Source organism: Sparus aurata, chromosome 4, assembly GCF_900880675.1.
Source record: "Sparus aurata chromosome 4, fSpaAur1.1, whole genome shotgun sequence".
Lineage (NCBI taxonomy): Eukaryota > Metazoa > Chordata > Actinopteri > Spariformes > Sparidae > Sparus > Sparus aurata.
Window position 1 is genome coordinate 39,750,079 of NC_044190.1, and position 19,744 is coordinate 39,769,822.

The 19,744-nt window shown below is 44.0% G+C and overlaps 1 protein-coding gene across 4 annotated transcripts; it reads right to left on the reverse strand.

Moving 5' to 3' along the window:
* Positions 1-1,109: 1,109 nt before the first annotated feature.
* LOC115580822 (para-nitrobenzyl esterase-like) lies at positions 1,110-15,677 on the reverse strand. Of its 4 annotated transcripts, none has more exons than XM_030415493.1 (10): positions 15,194-15,677; positions 12,939-13,209; positions 12,416-12,836; positions 10,888-10,995; positions 9,838-10,034; positions 5,717-5,916; positions 5,581-5,639; positions 3,887-4,054; positions 1,646-1,873; positions 1,110-1,534 (listed from the first exon to the last, which is right to left on the reverse strand). In XM_030415493.1, exons 2-10 carry the CDS (start codon positions 13,200-13,202, stop codon positions 1,392-1,394), a joined length of 1,788 nt encoding a protein of 595 aa, XP_030271353.1. In that variant the 5' UTR covers positions 13,203-13,209; positions 15,194-15,677; the 3' UTR covers positions 1,110-1,391. The 4 variants fall into 4 exon arrangements, with proteins under 4 accessions (XP_030271353.1, XP_030271352.1, XP_030271354.1 ...); XM_030415492.1 differs by lacking the exon at positions 15,194-15,677 and adding an exon at positions 13,744-13,857; XM_030415494.1 differs by lacking the exon at positions 15,194-15,677 and adding an exon at positions 13,605-13,622.
* Positions 15,678-19,744: the final 4,067 nt, after the last annotated feature.

Sequence of the window (19,744 nt, forward strand, 5' to 3'; positions counted from 1 at the left end):
AAGGGCTTTTTAAAGGCTAAATGTACAAATTGAAAATAATAACAAAAATACAACAATAAAATTAAAAAAGAAATAAAACACTAAATAATAATTTCTTGATGGGGCTGTAGAATCAGTGGCAAAGATTGCACCCAGGCTCGGAACAATGAATTTTTCTGGGTTTTGAGAAATATTTGAACAAGCTCATCTGAAAATGCAGTCAGCAGTTACATCATGGCGTGTATATATTCGCATAATGCTATTAATTAGTTTACTCACGTTAGCGACACTGAGTTGAGTTGGCACCGGGCCCAATTAATTAAGCTACCGATATGGTACATAATCTTAGCTGGCCATCAATATTATACCAATGTCTATTGAACTTATAAAATGTATTATAAGTTTTCTTAAGCTAATAAGTCTACCTTTTCTCCGGTGAGTCGTTGCCCTATTTTCAATATGACACTCCTCTGACTCTCCGAGAAAGAAATTTGAAGGACCGGCGGCTAGGATTTAGGAGTGGCGGGCTCCTAAATCCTAGCCGCGGGCCGCTCCTAAATGAATGTAGAGGAAATACTGCTGCATCAGAGACAAAGTAGAACATTTTCAAATGTATGTTATTAAAAGAATAACAGATTAGATTAACAGAAAAATTATGAATCTAATATGTTATTAAAAAAATAACAGATTAGATTAACAGAAAAATTATGAATACTGGATCTAAAATCTGCCACGTTGATGAGTCAACCCCCAGTATACATTATATTTATATTCATATTTATATTTATAGACTCGTGTGTAAATACATGAATGATTTACTTTTATTTGAACTTTACTAAAGTCATATTTTAACTCGATATCTTTACTCTTACTCGAGTACGACTTTAGGATACTCTAAACAAAACTGAAATCATGTTAAGCTTTAAACATCTCTCAACTTTTTCTTTTTCCTTCTAAAATATTGAACATTTTATCGACTTCAGGCGTCTTTTTGTTGTTCAGCAACCTGAGATGAAGATTTATGGTTCTGTGTCCAGTGACAGAAGTAATCTGACAGAAATATTCTGTTACAAGGAATAGTTCTGTAAAAGTACAAAAATCACTTGCATCAAAATAAGAATGACATGAAGAATCGTTCATATGAAGTTTATTGAGTGTATAAAATGATCAAGTTTCAGTTCATCAGCACACAACAAGTCAAACATACTGACTGCTGGTGAACCTTCAAACACTAAACATAGTGGCATGTAGCTTCAGGTGAGTTTAATTTTCAATTTTTGATTATAAAATAGTCCAGATGAAGGTTTGTGGATTATCTGGATCATTTCTAAATAAATTCCATCCACTTTCATTGTACTGAGGTGAAGAAACGTCTGAGAAGCTGGACGAGTAACACCAGAATCGGTCCGCGCTCAGTTCATCCAGGCGTAGGCGTACAGGCCGTTCTCCTTCCACAGCCGACACTGTTCAGCTGAGTAGTTGTGGTCCACCGACAGGCGGTCGGACAGGAGAGCAGTGGCTGATGGGTATTCGGGCCATTCAGCCTCCATCTTACCTGCAAGAAAGACAAAAGAGGATCGTCAGCAATCATTAGTTAAAGCTTTACCTTCATCCTCATTAGTAAGTACTGAGGTTGACCCATTCAAGAGGCAGGAAGTATCTGGACCTGTCTTGGCGAAGTGGACGAGGTGGCGTGTGATGAGACTCTGGAAGTTCTTGTCTTCAGCAGAGAGCGGTTTGTTCAGGATGAACTCCAGCCCTCCGAAGAACGTCATGACGTCCAGACAGTGGAAGGAGAAGCGGCTGGGGAACGACAGCAGGTCGCTTGAGACGTTCACCGGGCCTGATGGTGTGTGGGTCACCACGTACCGATACACAGGACTTTTCAGGGCCGCTGCAGGCAGAGAGAGGGTCAACACGGTTAGCTTAACCTGTTAGTGAATGCCCCCATTTTAAGATTCTTTTCCCAAAACGACATTCCAAAATTAAAAGCATGACAGCTCCAACATAGTTTGAGACTCAGGGATGTGGTACCTTTGGTACCATTGGAAAGGTAACACCCTCAACTTTTTCTAGAAGTGTAAGTGTGATTCTATGACATACTGACACAGAGTTACAGAGGTTGGAACACAGGTTTTGGTCTCCATCCAATTCACATGTCAATGAACAAAGATATAAGGGCTCAGGTATGTCTATGGACACAGCAGACACAATTAGGCCATAGCCACAGGTCTCAGCTAGCTACACTCAAAATTTGAAGTCAAAAGACAAAAAAAAAAAAGCACAATTTTTTTTCTAAAGGCATGTCTGTGCGTTTTGCTTGGGTCCTTTTTTTCCAAGAGCGCCTACTGAGATTTAAAGGCTTATAACTTGAGAACCCCTTTACCTAGAAACATAATCTTGGTCTCAAATGAAAGCTAAGACTCTGGGGATTCTTGCTTGTTCCACACTTGTAGCTAGTTTTTGGGTAAAATGACATGGATATTCCCATTCTATGGACTCTTGGCGAACTATGAAAAAGAAATTGTGGCATGACGTTGTAGCTATGGAAAAAGGGAACACTCCGAAGGTATGTAGGCATTCTTGCTTCTTGCGGTAGAGGGCTCTTTCTAATGTTGTGTCATGGTGAGTGTAGAAGGCTGTTACATGGTCTGGAAATAACTTTTTTTCCTTCGTGTTTGGGCTTAAAATAATAACGACAGTCTCAGCTTTCCAACAGTGAGTATATACTGTTAAGATCTGATGCTTAAAACTATAAGAAAAAAAACTATTCGTTTTTACGAAGTGTGTTCGTTTAGTGAAGGGTGTTCCTACGTTGGAACGGTGTTCCTTAAGGGGTTAAAGGAACATTTCACCTGAAAACTGTCCTCCTGCCGTGCTGATGACAGTGTGTTCATGGTGACACACAACACGTGTTAACAGATATATTCACGGTGGATTTGATTTGTTTCATGAGATATTAAAGAAAACACAGACTCGTCCTTTATGTTGCTTTGTTGACGTCATTCATTCAGTTCGAGAAGCTTTAGGAAACACAATATTTAGGTTGTTCTGTTTTGAGTCTTATTCATCGTCAGACCAGATCAGCTGTTATTTTAAAGAGAAAGAAAAAACGAGGCTGTGCGACGTATAAAACCCAGTGAAGCGTGCGGCAGAATCACCCAGGATGCCCTGCAGTTGCCTCTCACAACAGTTAAATGTCAGTTTACTCAGAGCTTCAGCGCTGACTGAGCCTAACGAGCCCCACAGGCACCAAAACCTCCACAAAGCTCCATCCTGCTGCACCGAGACTCACGAGTGGCCGCAGCAGATCAACAGCAGGATGTGGGCTCGTGTTCGTTATCAGAATAAAACAAACTGCATCTTTTACTGTTACTCTCATAAACTACTGACCTGCCTGGAGGCCGATCATCTGACCTCGGTGTGAGAACTGTTTCATACAGACTCCAGAACTAAAACGAAGCCCGTCTTTGTTTGTTCACACTGAGCCAAGCAGCGCCGGCATGAAGCTGCTCCAGAACTCAGTGTCACAGAACCCAATCAGACATGATGGTTCACATCATGACGCTGAGATCTGTGTGTTTTTAAAACAACAACATGGATGCTGTTATCAAGAGCTAAGATTGAGCTCCTGACCCATCAAACATCCTGGAATTGACGGTGAAGTTTTCTGCTTCACCATCAGTAAACAGAGGACTCGTCTGGCTCTCACTCCTGGAGAGAGAAGCTGTTTTCAGGAAGGAGACTCGGATCTGTAAGTTGTCAGACTGAACGCCACCACGCCGTCACACAAAGACGTCCCTCTCTGTTGCAGCTGTGTTACTATCATCGCTGGTGGATGAGTAACGTTCACACAGACGGCGAGGCAGAATATCGCCACAACAGAGTGGGCGAGGCTGGAGTTTACCTGCAGCCCTCTCGGCCACATCGTTGTTGGGACAGGTGATCCTGATGTCGGACACCATGGTGGTGTAGGCCCTCTCTGGGCAGCGGTTCGTGGTGGGGCAGGGGGCGGAGGACGGGTACAGCTTCAGAGCGGCTGCTGGGAGACTCTCGTTGAAGGACTGAAGTTTCTCTGTGTGGAGGAGAGAAGAGACAGAACAGCATCGACCTGAATATGAAGCTGGAACATTTTAATTTCAGTACACTGACATCCACAACAGCCTCCATGTTTGAACCAGTACGGATTATTATGCTTCACTTCGATGACTTCAGGTTCTTGTCGAGTCTGGATTTAAATTTAATGACTCTGAAGACATTTTTTCATTTCTTCTAAAAGGAAACACTGTTCCCCCGGCTGAAGGCATTTTCTCAGACTCGGCCGCAGCACACGAAGTTCATTAAATATTCAGCTGCTTTCTGTGCACATCAGCTAGCATGACATGCTAACATGAACGCCTGAACCAAGTGGACTCTGTGCTGCTCTAAGTGCTGCAGAGAGCCTGAGAACAGTGCAGTAATATGTAACCCTGCTCTGTGTACCGTGTCGTCCAGCATCACATCTTAAACCCGCTGGTCTAAATGTTTTTTTGTCTTTATTTATTTCTGCAGATGTTTTTTATCCCAACATTTCATTTTGCCTCGTGGTGGAAACAAAGCCTCTGACCGACGTCTGTTTGAAGGACTGAACTGATCGTCCTGATTGTTATGGATGCAGATCTCCAGTCTCCAGTGATGTGTGTTATTAGAGTCCTTACACCAGGAGAACAAACCTCCTCCTGTGACATCACTCAGCAGGTGGAGCATCATTATATAAGACGAATGGGTTAGCTTTTCGCCCTATGTACATTTTATTGGGTAATTTCATATTTATGTCCCCGAGTTCAATGATGAGTCATCAGAAACATGAATATGTCGAACAGGAGGATTTTGATATGAAAAATATTATAAAAACATTATTCATTTTACGTAAAGAACATTTACACCAACAACAAATCTAATGCTCTGACTGATAAAAGAACAAGAGTCCTGTGTCTGAGTTCACAGCTGCTGAGCCTGAAAACTAGCAGCTGCAGTGACGTCCAGCAGCTAACATACAGCGTTAGCACGTTAGCATACAGCCTTTACCTCAGCTGAGGAGGAAACTTGGATGGGTCCCAGCCCAGAACGGAGCTCATCAGCTCTCAGTGCTGATTCAGATAAACAGACCGATCCAGGATTTTCTTCTTGCTTTCTGTGGCATTGTGACATTTTTTGACATTTTACCTTAATTCTCAGGGAATATTTTCTTGATGAAAACACTTCACATTCGTGTGTTCATGAAGTGGCTCCCTATTTTGCACTTTGCATCATGAGCTAGCTAATCAAACTGTCGCTGTTTATCTTCTTCAGCTTCAGGTGCAGTACCACCGCCCTCTGGACTGGAGACGGGTCAACACCAACTTTCATGATTCAATATCTGGCCACACGTACAGTGTGTCACCAAATGTAAATAAAAGTGTCTTAAATCTTTTGATAGAATCCAAATATGAGAGACTTCCATCGGAGGGGTCTGTGTGTTGACGTGGGTTGTTGCTGTTAACATAATAAAGTTTGCTGTCAACCACCATCATCCACATCTTTAAATCCTTCATCAGTGTTACATCATCAGTGTCCTGTTACCTGTCACAAACCAGCTGTAGTCCTCCCACGTCCACATGGAGATGTTCTGCGCCGCGGGGCTGCAGAGGAAACATGGAGGTCAGACTGATCACAGTAACGACTGACAGCAATGAAGCTGAACCAGAAGAGCTCTCACTTGAAGTCTTCCTCCTGCTCCGTCGACCCGATGACAAAAGGAACGTCGTTGTAATCTCCTTTCTGCTCCCAAACCTCAAAAGGCGGAGCTTGGAGGACGTAGCCGTCCACCACCACAACCGGGCCTACGAAGCGCCCTTTGATGGGGAGGTCGATCAGGTCGTCTGCTGCCCAGGACGGGTACTCCTGCCACGGGATGGCCTGAGGACAAACAGAGTCAGTGCAGTGATTAAAGCTGCAGAGGAGAAAATGGAGCTCGTGTTCAGTTCTAATCATTTGATGTTTATGCATTTTTTTCCAAGGACTTTGTTGATGATGTGAATGTGGCTAAGAATCAGAAACAGGATTCAAACAACGTTCATTGTTTGTGTTTCAGAATCAGAACCTAGACAGAAGTCAGAACTTTAAACACCAACTCATTCTCACGTGTGTGGATCCAGCTATACGAAGACGTTCAGCCTGTTTTGTCTGGGAGCCAGGAGGTCCTGAAGTTTGGTGTCCTTGAGAGTTCTGGGTTGGACTATGGCACGGCGCATCAGTCCAATAGCCAGAGAGAGGGCCGGTACTCTGTTGAGGAACTCTTGGTCCGAAGGTCCAGCGAGGTTTCTGCATTGGGAGCGCTGGGGGCAGAGTTGGTCTCGGCTAGGAGCACAGAAAGTCTCTTTTGTTGGAGACTCCTTGCAAGGCTTCTGAAGCAGACAATGACTGCAACGCTCTTCATCAAATGATCATAGTTTTGAAAAAGTCTTTTTCTTTGTTGTTTTAAGTGGTGGTTCTTAAGTTCTGACTTCTATCTTATGAATTTAAGAGAACTGAGATTAGGGTCTCGTTAGTATTAAAAATGACTTTCCAATTTTAATGTGGAGAACCGATGGATACGTGCAAAGAAGTCACTGCTTCAGAATATTGAGACTGAATAAATTGATTTGGAATGGATTCTAACTGTCCAAGCAAACTTGTAGTTGTTGGAATAATTTCCTCCGGATTATTCCAAGAACTAAACAACGGAGGTGGTGCCCCATTTAAGAGTGTATTATTAATCACCAGTGATTAATTACCCTTATTATCAAGCAGCTATATCTCCTACATTTATATTTATGGTGCCGCCCGTGTGAGGCCACCCCAAAACCACGGTTCTCTGCATTAAATTAACAACAGACAAACATCAGTTGTAATAATGAAAACCCAAGCTGTTTTAATATCGTCTGACTGTCCACTGAGTGATTAGTGTGATACTTAACTTTATATCATATTCTCTATATATCGATTTAGATAAGTTGTTCCTGCTGCACTGCACCAGAGGTTTGTTCTTATTCCTGGGTTAAATTGCTATCGGCTGTGATGTTCCAGCGATATGTTTAATTTGCCCAGCCCCTCGTGTTTCCTAAGCTTGGAATAGCTGACTAAGCAGGAGACAGCTGTATTAACAATGAAAGGGTTGTTCGTTAAGGCACCACTCTGTGTAGTGTAGTACCAAGATTGGTTGCCGTGGCAACAATCCTGTCAAAAAGGACAGTGTGTTTAGACCGTGAAAAGGGGCTGAAGAAATCCCCCTATCGGTTTAGATTGAACCTGGGTCTGACATTACAATCCCACTGCAGTCTCTATCCTCATCCAAATTCAAATACGTCCTGAATAACTAATAAACTACAATCTCAGTTTCTTAATTTAGCAGATTCACGAATGGCATAAGAAGGTCATACAATAGATCTTTCCCATGTTATTGACAAGCCCAAATGAAGTTTATTACTTAATGAGTTTGAGGTCAACAGAAACCAGCCCCTCCCCTTGGTGATGAAGGAGAGACTTGCAGATCATTATTCTTTGTGTAATACTTGTGTTATTTACCAGTTAAATGTCTGATATGTTTTGTTAAGACAGAACTACAAGGAATATGTACAACTCCTTGGTCCTACTGTGTATTGTATACTTTATTGTTTTATGTTGTACACTTTGTTTTATGTCTAAATCAGGTTATAATTCTTTTGAATGATAAGTGATCATAATTATGTTGCATCTTTTCATGAAGGCAAAAATTCAACTTTTAAGATGGTGAAATTTTGGGAAGGTTAAAACATGATTTCAAAACATTAAATATAAAAGTGTAGTTAGATTAAACTTTTGGGAGCCTAAACTCAGATCACAGAAGGAGGGACACTCAGTCGGCCCCCATCCCTTGTGGTCCATCTGCTGCAGGTCATAGAACATATAAACTCTTTCTGCTTCTTCTCCTGACTTCTTCTCTTCACTTATCCCACTTCTCTTCTCTTCTCTCTTTCTTTTCTTTTTATTTTCTTTTTAAAAGTAATCTTTACTTTTATATTTGCAACAAGCTCTACGACAAGCAAATTGAATCACTACTTTACGTGTTTTACATTTATGCAAGTTTTTAATAGAACAAATTATTTTCCTTTTTGATTTTAATATACTGTTAAAGTATCACCGCCTGATCGTGAAGAAGTAGAATTAGTATTTAGAATCAGAACTTAAGAACCACCACTTGAAACAACAAAGAAAAAGTCTTTTTCAAGACTATGATCATTTGATGAAGAGCGTTGCAGTCATTGTCTGCTTCAGAAGCCTTGCAAGGAGTCTCCAACAAAAGAGACTTTGTGTGCTCCCAGCCGAGACCGATTCTGCCCCCAGCGCTCCCAATGCGGAAACCCCGCTGGGCCTTCGGACCAAGAGTTCCTCAACAGAGTACCGGCCCTCCCTCTGGCTATTGGACTGACGCACCGTGCTGTAGTCCAACCGAGAACTCTAAAGGACACCAAACTTCAGTGCATCCTGACTCCCAGACAAAACAGGCTGAACGTCTTCATACAGCTGGATCCACACATGTGAGAATGAGTTGGTGTCTAAAGTTCTGACTTCTGTCTAAGTTGTGACTTCTATCTTATGAACTTAAGAGAATTAAGGTTAGGGTCTTGTTAGTATTAAAAATTACTCCCGTAATATTTAATATATCAAAACCCGACCCTTGTCACATGACTTTATTACTTTCCTAATTACAGTCTTTACATTTTCTGTTATCTGTTGTTGTTCATCTAAAATTGTCATTTAATTTATTTTACCCCAATTAGTCAATAAACATATATAATAGTCTTTGTCTGGAACTTAATTTTAATGTGGAGAATCGATGGATACGTGCAAAGAACTCACTGTGTCAGAATATTGAGACTGAATAAATTGATTTGGAATGGACTCTAACTGTCCAAGCAAGCTTGTAGTTATGTGTTTGGAATAATTTCCTCCGGATTATTCCAAGAACTAAACAATGGAGGTGGTGCCCCACTTACAAGTGTATTATTAATCACCAGTGATTAATTACCCTTATTATCAAGCAGCTATATCTCCTACAAGGAAAATCTTTTTCATCTTTAAATAAACACTAAATTCTGACATAAATTTCTCTCTTGGTTTATTTCCTGAAAGCAATAAATCAAATAAAAATATTTGAATAAAAGCAAATGAAACTCTCCTGTCGAGCTGATGCATAAGAGCAGTAACGTGGAGTCTGATGAGTTCTGTAATTATTTTAGTTCTGTTCTGCACCGAATCATAAAATACATTATTCAGAAATTGTCCTGATGTTTATGTTGCGCGAAGCTCTTTTTAAATTGACTTTTCTTCTCTGTTCAATATATTTTATTGAATAAATCTTAATGAGGCATCTGAGTGAAGGTGAGCAGCTCCTCTGTGAAGAGCTCAGCCTCTGAAGAAACAGAAAGTTAAAACCTTTAAATTCTTTCATTAAGTTTAGTGGCCGGCTTCCTTCATTAACGATCGCAGGAAAATTTGAAACATTCAGGTGCTTCGATATCTGGAGGTGACAAAATGATCCATCTGAGCCATTTCAAACATTTATCAAGCTTTCTCATTATGTCATAAAGACGCGCTGTGAATCACATATTTTGCGGGAGTCTCAAAGATTGAAGGGAATATTAAAGAGAATAACTACCGCGCGGCATTTTTGTGTTATTAGATTTTTCCAGAAGACTCGACCGTACGTCTGCTTTCATATGCTTTACGGGACGACTCCAGCTGAGTGGAGAGGAGGTGGAGGAGGTGTAGGAGGTGGAGGGGTCGGAGGAGGAGGTGGAAGAGGTGGGGGTGTCGTACCTGCAGGACCTGTGTGATGGACAGACGTCTGAGGCAGCTCAGGTCTTCGCAGCCCGTCTTCTTCAGGAACACCAGGTTGTCGTACTCGGCTTGTTCCAGCGTGGCATTGTAGACAGATGAGCCACTCATGTCCACCGCCGCGTGGAAGAGACCCTTCGCCAACGGTGACATCATCAGGGTCCACACTGACGTCCCACTTGAGACAGAGACAGACCGTCAGAGTCCTCGTTTGGTTTAACTCACTTGCTTTGCTTTTTTTGCTGGTTTATTTCTCTCCTCTGTATAATTCTACTGATTCTGAGCACAGTAATCTTGAGTAATCAAGACAAGAAATAAAGGAATCTGTGGATCTGACCCGACTACAAGTTAGTGTAGGAAATATTGAAATCATAATAACAATTATTTAGAAAAGAGGCTGGAGGACGCCGACCGGCCCGACAGTGTTTCTGTAACTGTTTCAGATAATCTGGACCTCTGAGCTCTCATCAAATATTATCAAACATCATCACTGGTCACTTTAAGTGTTTATCATCTATATATTTTCTAATTCTGTCCAAAATAAAAAATGTTTCTCTTGTCGTCGGATGAGGATGAGCTCATTTTTAAAGATGTATTTAAGGCTGCATGTAATCATAACTTTCATTTATTCATCATTTTATTTATTTACCAACTGACAACTTGTTTAAGCCCAATTTTCAAATACAGCTGAGTAGTTACATTTCTTTGAAATTCATCAAGTTTAAAAGTTATTTTATGTTTCGTATAAAGCTTGCTCGATGTATTGATGGGCCGAAGATAACGGACTTTCACAGATATATCAGTATCTGCGTATATGTTGTGAACATGATACCTTTTAAAAACTCCTTAAAAAAGCCTTTTAAATTCTTAAGGTAGCAGCTTGATCGGTCGATTGATTTATTGATAACCAGACAGAGGCAGATTCGATCTCCAGCACAGATTCAGTTGGAGCTGAAGATGAAATGAGAAACTTTATTCCAGGTCTGATAGAAACAAAACATCATGTACTTATTATTTTTGACTGATTTGTACCTGAGCTATGTCCAAATATGGTGACTTTCTCAGGATCTCCTCCGAACAGGTGGATGTTCTTCTGGACCCACTTCAGAGCAGCAATCTGGTCCAGGAAGCCGTAGTTCCCTGTGAAGGTGTGCATCGATTAGAAACCTGCTTTTGATGTGGCCTTGTTGCTGCCATCCCATTTTCTCTGTCGAGAACAGAACCAGCTCGATGTAGATGGAATTTAACTCTTTTCAAGCCGAGGGAGCGAGTAACTGGGCCATGAGATCAGGAGGATTCAAAATTAGAAATGTGAGAGCGGGCCGAGCTGAGCCCGGAAGATGAGAATCGCCATCGTGTCGCGGGAGGCTCGCTCATTTAACGGGTTGCTTCACATCAAGGTCACAGCGGCAGATCTGGATTATGTAACAGAAATGATGCAGCTTGACTCACATTTTGAGTTTCACAGTGAAGGAAAAAAACAAACTTTAAGAGACGGACACATTTATCAGACTCACATTAACATTCATCAAGTATTCACATCCTAATGGAAACCTATGGACTCGTACAGTTGGACTGGGAGCGCGATGTTAACACCATCAATATTTCAACAGCCTGTTTAAGTAACGGCCTCTTCTTCCATAACGACTTCTTAACCACAACACAATGAACTGAAACAGTCACATTCAAGCTCTTATAAGTTTTCTGGAGCTCAACAACGACTAGAACAACTTCCTAAACGTCTTAATCCTAATTTGTATCTGAGCATGTAAAGAACTGGACCGCCTTCAACACCAAAGTACAGAGGACTGAAACCAACAAAATAAAAAATCCAAACTGAAAGAAACGCTTCACTAAATAAATACATTTACCATTAAAATGCACCAAAAAGAACTCTTACCCACTGTTCTTACATCCCCGCGAGTTCTCAGTTAATCTGTGCGACGGCATGAATGAAAACATGTGATCTATTTTCAAATGCCAGGTGCAGAGTTCATGTGCTACATCGAAGGCAGTTGGACGTGTTTCAGTTTCTTTAAGATGTTTCACCTCTCATCAATGAGGCTTCTTCAGTTCTAACTAACTGGAGTGGAGTCACAGGGTTTTAAACTGTGTGTTAAACAGAGTTGTTAAGGACACGTGTGAGCTCTGAGCTCCAGAGTCATCAGGACTACTTGTGAAACGTCTTCAAGAAACTGAAACACGTCCAGTTGCCTGCGATACAGCACTTAGAATAAATGGTAAACAGACTTGGAAATGGAAAAGCTCCTGGCAGCAAACTGTAGCATGAAATAGCTACTAGCTACTTTAGCTTAAAAAGACCTGAAGTTGGTCTGTTTGGTCTGTTTAACGTGATTTGACTGTTAAGGGTTTAAAAACAGACCTCATGTTGTTTCTTCAGGTGTATTGTGGCTCAAACAGAGGGATGTTTGTGTCTCAGGCATCAGTTTGCGATGTTTTCTCACCTCACTTCAACTTCACCTCACAGCAGTGTTTACATCATCCGTCTCCAGTACAACTGACCTGAGATCAACCCCAGCAGAGCTCCTCTCTGACTGACCTGAGGTGTTTTTCGGAGAACCTTCCCTCAGCAGCTCCAGAGCCAGGAAGCCGAAGGCGTTGAGTCTGTAGTTGAAGCTGACGTAAACCACTCCTGTGTCAGCTGCGAGCTGCTCTGTGGGCGCGTAGCCCTGCTCTCCACCACTGAGCGTGTGCAGCCCTCCTCCATGGATCCAGACCATGACGGGCAGTTTGGCATCGGGCTGCAGCGTGGTCGTCCACACGTTGATGAAGAGGCAGTCCTCCTGGCCCATCACCCTCCCCGTGCTCAACAGCGGACGCACCTGAGAGCACATGCTGCCGAAGTGGCCCGCGTCCGTCACCCCGCTCCTGCACACCGGCTCGGCCGGAGGGGCCCAACGCAGGGTACCAACGGGCGGAGCGGCGTAGGGCATGCCTTTAAAAGAGTAGGACCCATTATTCTGTAAGAGAAGGATTCAACAGTGACGTTGGAGCTCCATCAGCTCCCTGCAGAGAAAGACGAAGTGACGGACAGCACAGTCACGTTAACAGTCTGAACTCACGTGTCTTCCTCTGAACTCACCGCAGTGAGTTGTCACCTGGACGACATGGCCCAGATGCTGCCGCTGGGCGTCGCCCAGGTAGGTGGCGAGAGAGAGCAGAGCGAGCAAGCTGAGGCAGTTGAGGAAGATGCAGCGTCTGGAGAGCACCAGGAGGGGGTTGATGTAGTGCCTGTGACGGACGTACTGCAGCTCCTCCTCGCCCTCCTCCTGCACCAGGTAGCGGTACTCCGTCCTCTCTGGGACCTTGAACGCATCCTCATTCATCTTCTCTCTGACACACAGGAACAGAAAACTCAATTCATCATCCGATCTGATTTATTCTAAACAGAGATACAGTAGACTGATCCCTACAACACTGACACAACACTGATATCCACAATAATATTGCAATATTTGATTTTACTATCCAGTCCTCGCATTCCTGAAGCTTTAAGTGAGACTTCACATGTTCTGTTAAATATTATGTATCATGATGGAGTCAGAAAACACTGTCAAATCATAATAATAATCATAATAATATCACAATGTCCAAGTAGGAGTATTATATACAATTAGATGTATATGTGTAAAATACATGCATATCATTAACAAAAGTATTGCATCTAGATAAAGTCACACGGCCGACAGCGTCACTAACTGAAAACTGTCCAAACAAACTCAACACACCAGAGCGTCGAGCATCTTTCATGGTTTCAGCCCCAAACAAAAACTTCTCCTGCAATTTTCTTTAAAAAACTAAACCTTCGTCCAGCTCATGTCAGCCTGCTGCAGAACCACACACACACACACGCGCACAGTTACCTACCGTGTCCTTTAAAAACAACACATGGAAGAAGAAAGTGCTCAAAAGTAAAGCTGACGCATTTAGTTTGCAGTCTGAGCGGCGCGCAGTGCGCATGCCCTCAATCTAATCTGCCACAGTTAAAGGGACAGTACACTAATCTGGAGGACAGGCCACCATCTGTCAACTGAGGAGGAAGAACTCAGACCCGTTACTTACGTTTAAGCACAAAACTCCTGCAGTGAAAACATGTCCTCTGTAATTGTTCTAATATTTTAACTGATCTCATTAGATGATTGTGACTCATGTATTTATGTAAATGATCAACCAATAAGACTCGTAACCTCAATATCACCAGACTCCGTTTGCAAATTGCATAATTATGAAAGTTGTCGAGTTTAGACAAACTTTATACACATTGTGAAACGTTATCTAGACAGATTCTAACTCATTGTGTCCTTGATGTAAATTCAGCATTAAATCTTTCAGCTGAAGTTGTTTGTCTCCTTGTAAAAAGTGTCAGTTTGTGGCAGCATGTCTGTACCAGCCTGTCTGCTTCTGTGTCTAAAGTGCTAAAGTCTTACCTGCCAACATTGATCAGCTGTTTGAACACACTGTTTACACTGATTTCACCATTTACACTCCATTTATAAAGGAAGAAACATGTTATTGATCTAAACATGTCATATTCTGTGGGTCCTATTTAGTATTGTTCACTTTAAATTTACTTCAATTTGTGTTATTATGATTCTTTTAAAAATAATAAGTAATACATCACATAACTAAACTTTAGGAATGTAGGCAAATTGTATGAAAGAAATTTTCACAATAAATATTCTAATAAATGTGGTAAAGAAAGATGCAACTAGCTCAGTAGTGTTAACAATAATCCACTCAGAGCAAAAATCCACTGCCACAATCCATAATAATTAACAATAGGCCTAACGTGTATATGTGTGTTGTTTAGCACACTTCACATTAAACTGAGACCTATAAACTGAGAACACAAAAATTGATAAATTAATCATAAAAATAATTTCAAAGTTATGTGGCAAATATTGAACAGCAGAGTAGGTCTATGACGAACCAGAAGCTTCACTGGACGAGGATACAGATGACACCACAGACATCTGCCTAACAACAAACACCCAAATGTAATGCCAATGCACTAGACCTGCTATAATTAGCCCTTTCCTAAAACAAACACATAAGCTAGCTAAACATTTGGCATTTAAACTAGCCCATTTGAGTGTTTTTCTTCATCTACTTTCTGTTTTTTTCTGAACTAGATGAATACTTTCGTTTTGACGCCATGCCGTAAATGACCGCTACCAGCGGCTTAGCGCAACATAGTCTCGCCTCTCCTCGCTTAGTAATACTAGTCGTCATAGCAACAGGACGCAATAGAAACCAGATACTCGATAGAGAGTAGATCTGACCAATCAGTGGGCCAGGTGCCAGGTACTTTTCACACCTTTTTCTTCAGGTCACTCCTCAGATATTGAGACTGGACTTGCAACTTGAGGGGGCCCCTTAGTGGTGCGGGGGCCCCATGCATCCGCATAGTCCGCATACAGCAAGAAACGGCCCTGCTGGAGGTGATGGCTGGAGGATGCTGGTCCCGGTCCGCTGACGGTACAGACCCATCTGACCCAGCTGTAGACCTCTCACCGTCCTTTATTCTGTAAACGAAGTGCGGCTCCGGCTCCTCTGGGCATGCTCCGGTGAAAGTGCAGCGCGGGCACCACCGGGCTGACAACAAAAGCCTCCCTCCGTCAATCCATAGGTTAATCAGACAGCGCACACACACAGTCACACACACACACACACACACACACACACATACAGGATACAGCAGCAGCAGACGGGGGGACGGAGCAGCTCCTGGTCCGGGATCCGAGCAGCAGCGGCGGAGGCGCACTGAGCAGGCGCCGCAGCTTGGCAGCAGTCAGCCGGGAGGGAGCGGAGAGACCCGGCCTTAAAGAGACACACACACACACACATACATACACACACACACACACACACACACACAGACACACACACACACACACACACTCTCGCGCTCTCTCTCTCTCTCTCTCTCTCTATCCTGCCGCCATCTGCTGGACAGATGCGGGACTGCAGCGACACGATGAACCAACAGAGCTGAGAACAGTGAAGATGTTATTAATATTATATTAAAAGTTACTGAAAAGTAACAAAAAGTCAAATCTTTATTATTATTATCAGTATTATTATTATTATTATTATTATTATTATTATTATTATTAATTTTATCAGATATAATAAATACAAAACGTGTTTTCTGGCAGGATGAAGAAGAATCACAATCATTTTTATTAAAGTATGTTTTTACATACAAGGTGCAAAACAACAGATTATACTAAAAATAATTCAAAGATATAATAAAAATATAAATAGATGAAAAATTAAAAAATATAGAATAGACAATAATGCACAAATGGACAAAAATACAAACATTCTAATTTACATATTATATATTTATTTGTTTGTTTGCTGTTTACTTCTCCTTTAAGAAGAAGACAAAAAACAAATTAGGCATTGGTAGAATATAAGTACTGTAATATAGTACAAATACTTTCATTTGTTTTAATTCTCCGTCGTTCATATTTCCACTCCGCAACATTTATTGGAGGCAAAACTTTTTAACTCTGCTACATTTATTTGATAACTTTAGTTACTAGTTACTTTATAGATTACATGCTGCTTCAGAGACAAAGTAGAACATTATCAAATGTATTATTAAAAAAAACAGATTAGATTAACAGAAAAATGATGAATATTGGATCTAAAATCCACCATGTTGATGAGTCAACCCCCACTGTTCATTATATTTATACTTATGTTTTTATTTATAGACTCCTGTGTAAACACATGAATGATTTACCTTTGTTTGAAATTTACGAAAAAGCCCCAAAAAGCCCCTAATGAAAGATAGAACATCAAGGAAGCTTACGGCGCCCGGATTGGCGTCACCGGGGCCCCACCCTGGAGCCAGGCCTAGGGTTGTGGCTCGCAGGCGAGCGCCTGGTGGCCGGGTCTTTGCCCACGGGACCTGGCCGGGCGCAGCCCGAACGAGCGAGGTGAGCCCGCCTTCCAGTGGGCTCACCACTCGCAGGAGGGGCCGGTGCAGTGTGATTTGGGTGGCAGTTGTGGGCGGGGGCCCCGGCCACCCAATCCCCGGACGGTGACTCTAGCCATGGGGATATGGAATGTCACCTCACTGGGGGGGAAAGAGCCTGAGCTGGTGCAGGAGGTTGAGCGGTACTGGCTAGAAATAGTCAGGCTCACCTCCACGCACAGTCTGGGCTCTGGAACCCAACTCCTTGAGAGAGGCTGGACTCTCTTCTACTCGCGGTGAGAGGCGGCGAGCTGGTGTGGGCTTGCTTATAGCTCCTCAGCTCAGCCACCATGTGTTGGAGTTTACCCCAGTGAACGAGAGGGTCGCCTCCCTGCGCCTTAGGGTCATGGATAGGTCTCTCTCTGTTGTCTCAGCTTATGGGCAGAACAGCAGTGCAGAGTACCCGGCCTTCTTGGAGTCCCTGGGAGGGGTACTGGAGAGTGCTCCAACCAGGGACTCCTTCGTTCTACTGGGGGACTTCAACGCCCACGTGGGCAGCGACAGTGTTACCTGGAGGGGTGTGATTGGGAGGAAAGGCCTCCCCGATCTGAACCCGAGTGTCCAAGACACACAGCCGGAGGTCGACCCAAACGTATTGTAAGGGTCTGCTGGGAACGTCTGGCGGAACCCTCTGTTAGGGAGATCTTTAACTCCCACCTCCGGGAGAGCTTTGACCAGATCCCAAGGGAGGCTGGGGACATTGAGTCCGAATGGACCATGTTCTCCACTTCCATTGTTGACGCAGCTGTACGGAGCTGTGGCCGCAAGGTCTCCGGTGCCTGTCGTGGCGGCAATCCCCAAACCCGGTGGTGGACCCCGGAAGTAGGGGATGCTGTCAAGCTGAAGAAGGAGTCCTATCAAGCCTGGTTGGCCTGGGGGACTCCTGAGGCAGCTGACGGGTACCGGCAGGCCAAGCGTTCGGCAGCACGGGCAGTCGTGGAAGCAAAAACTTGGGTCTGGGAAAAGTTCGGGGAGGCCATGGAGGAGGACTACCGGTCGGCCTCGAAGAAATTCTGGCAAACCATCCGGCGCCTCAGGAGGGGGAAGCAGTCCTCCACCAACACTGTTTACAGTGGAGGTGGGGAGCTGTTGACCTCGACTGGGGACATTGTCGGGCGGTGGACGGAATGCTTTGAGGATCTCCTCAATCCCACTGACACACCTTCCATAGAGGAAGCAGAGGCTGGGGACTCAGAGGTTGACCCATTCATCACCCAAGCCGAAGTCACTGAGGTAGTTCGAAAGCTCCTCAGTGGCAAAGCACCGGGGGTGGATGAGATCCGCCCTGAGTACCTCAAGTCTCTGGATGTTGAGGGGCTGTCTTGGTTGACACGTCTCTGCAGCATCGTGTGGCAATCGGGGACAGTGCCTCTGGACTGGCAGACCGGGGTGGTGGTCCCCCTATTCAAAAAGGGGGACTAGAGGGTGTGTTCCAACTATTAGGGGATCACACTCCTCAGCCTCCCTGGGAAAGTCTATTCCAGGGTACTGGAGAGGAGAATTCGGCCGATAATCGAACCTCGGATTAAGGAGGAACAACACGGTTTTTGTCCGGGCTGCGGAACACTGGAGCTCTATACCCTCCACAGGGTGCTCGAGGGTTCATGGGAGTTTGCCCAACCAGTTCACATGTGTTTTGTGGACTTGGAGAAAGCATTCGACCGTGTCCCTCGTGGCATTCTGTGGGAGGTGCTCCGGGAGTACGGGGTCGGAGGCCATCTGTTAAGGGCTGTACGGTCCTTGTACGACCGGAGCAGGAGCTTGGTTCGCATTGCCGGCAGTAAGTCAGACCTGTTCCCGGTGCATGTTGGACTCCGGCAGGGCTGCCCTTTGTCACCGGTTCTGTTCATTATTTTTATGGACAGAATTTCTAGGCGCAGCCACAGGCCGGAGGGGGTCTGGTTCGGGAGCCACAGGATTTCATCTCTGCTTGTCCCGGATGATGTGGTCTTCGAGGCAGGACCTTCAGCATGTCCTGGGGCGGTTTGCAGCTGAGTGTGAAACGGCAGGGATGAGAATCAGCACCTCCAAGTCCGAGGCCATGGTTCTCGACTGGAAAAAGGTGGCTTGCTCCCTCCAGGTTGGGGGAAGAGTTCCTGCCTCAAGTGGAGGAGTTTAAGTATCTTGGGGTCTTGTTCAGGAGTGAGGGAAGGATGGACCGTGAGATTGACAGGCGGATCGGTGCAGTGGCCGCAGTAATGCGGTTGTTGTATTGGTCCGTCGTGGTGAAGAGAGAGCTGAGTCAAAAGGCAAAGCTCTCGATTTACCGGTCAATCTACCTACCCTCACCTATGGCCATGAACTTTGGGTCATGACCGAAAGAATAAGATCCCGGATACAAGCGGCTGAAATGAGTCTCCTCCGCAGGGTTGCAGGGCGCTCCCTTAGAGAAGGGTGAGGAGCTCTGTCACCCGGGAGGAGCTCGGAGTAGAGCCGCTGCTCCTCCACATTGAGAGGAGCCAGCTGAGGTGGCTCGGGCATCTGTTTCAGATGCCCCCGGGACGAGGTGTTCCTGGCATGTCATGACGGGAGACCCCGAGGAAGACCCAGGACACGCTGGTGTGACTATGTCACTCAGCTGGCCTGGGAACGCCTTGGGATCCTCCCAGAAGAGCTGGAGGAAGTGTCCGGGGAGAGGGAAGTCTGAGTGCCTCTGCTCAGACAGCTGCCCCCGCAACCCGGCCCCGGAGAAGCGGACGAAAATGGATGGATGGATGGATGGATGAATTTACCAAAGTAATATTTTTACTCGATATCTTTACTGTTACTTGAGTATGACTTTAGGATACACTAGACAAAACTGAAATCATGTTAAACTTTAAACATCTCTCATCTTTTTCTTTTTACTTCAGGCATCTTTATGTTGTTCAGACGACCTGA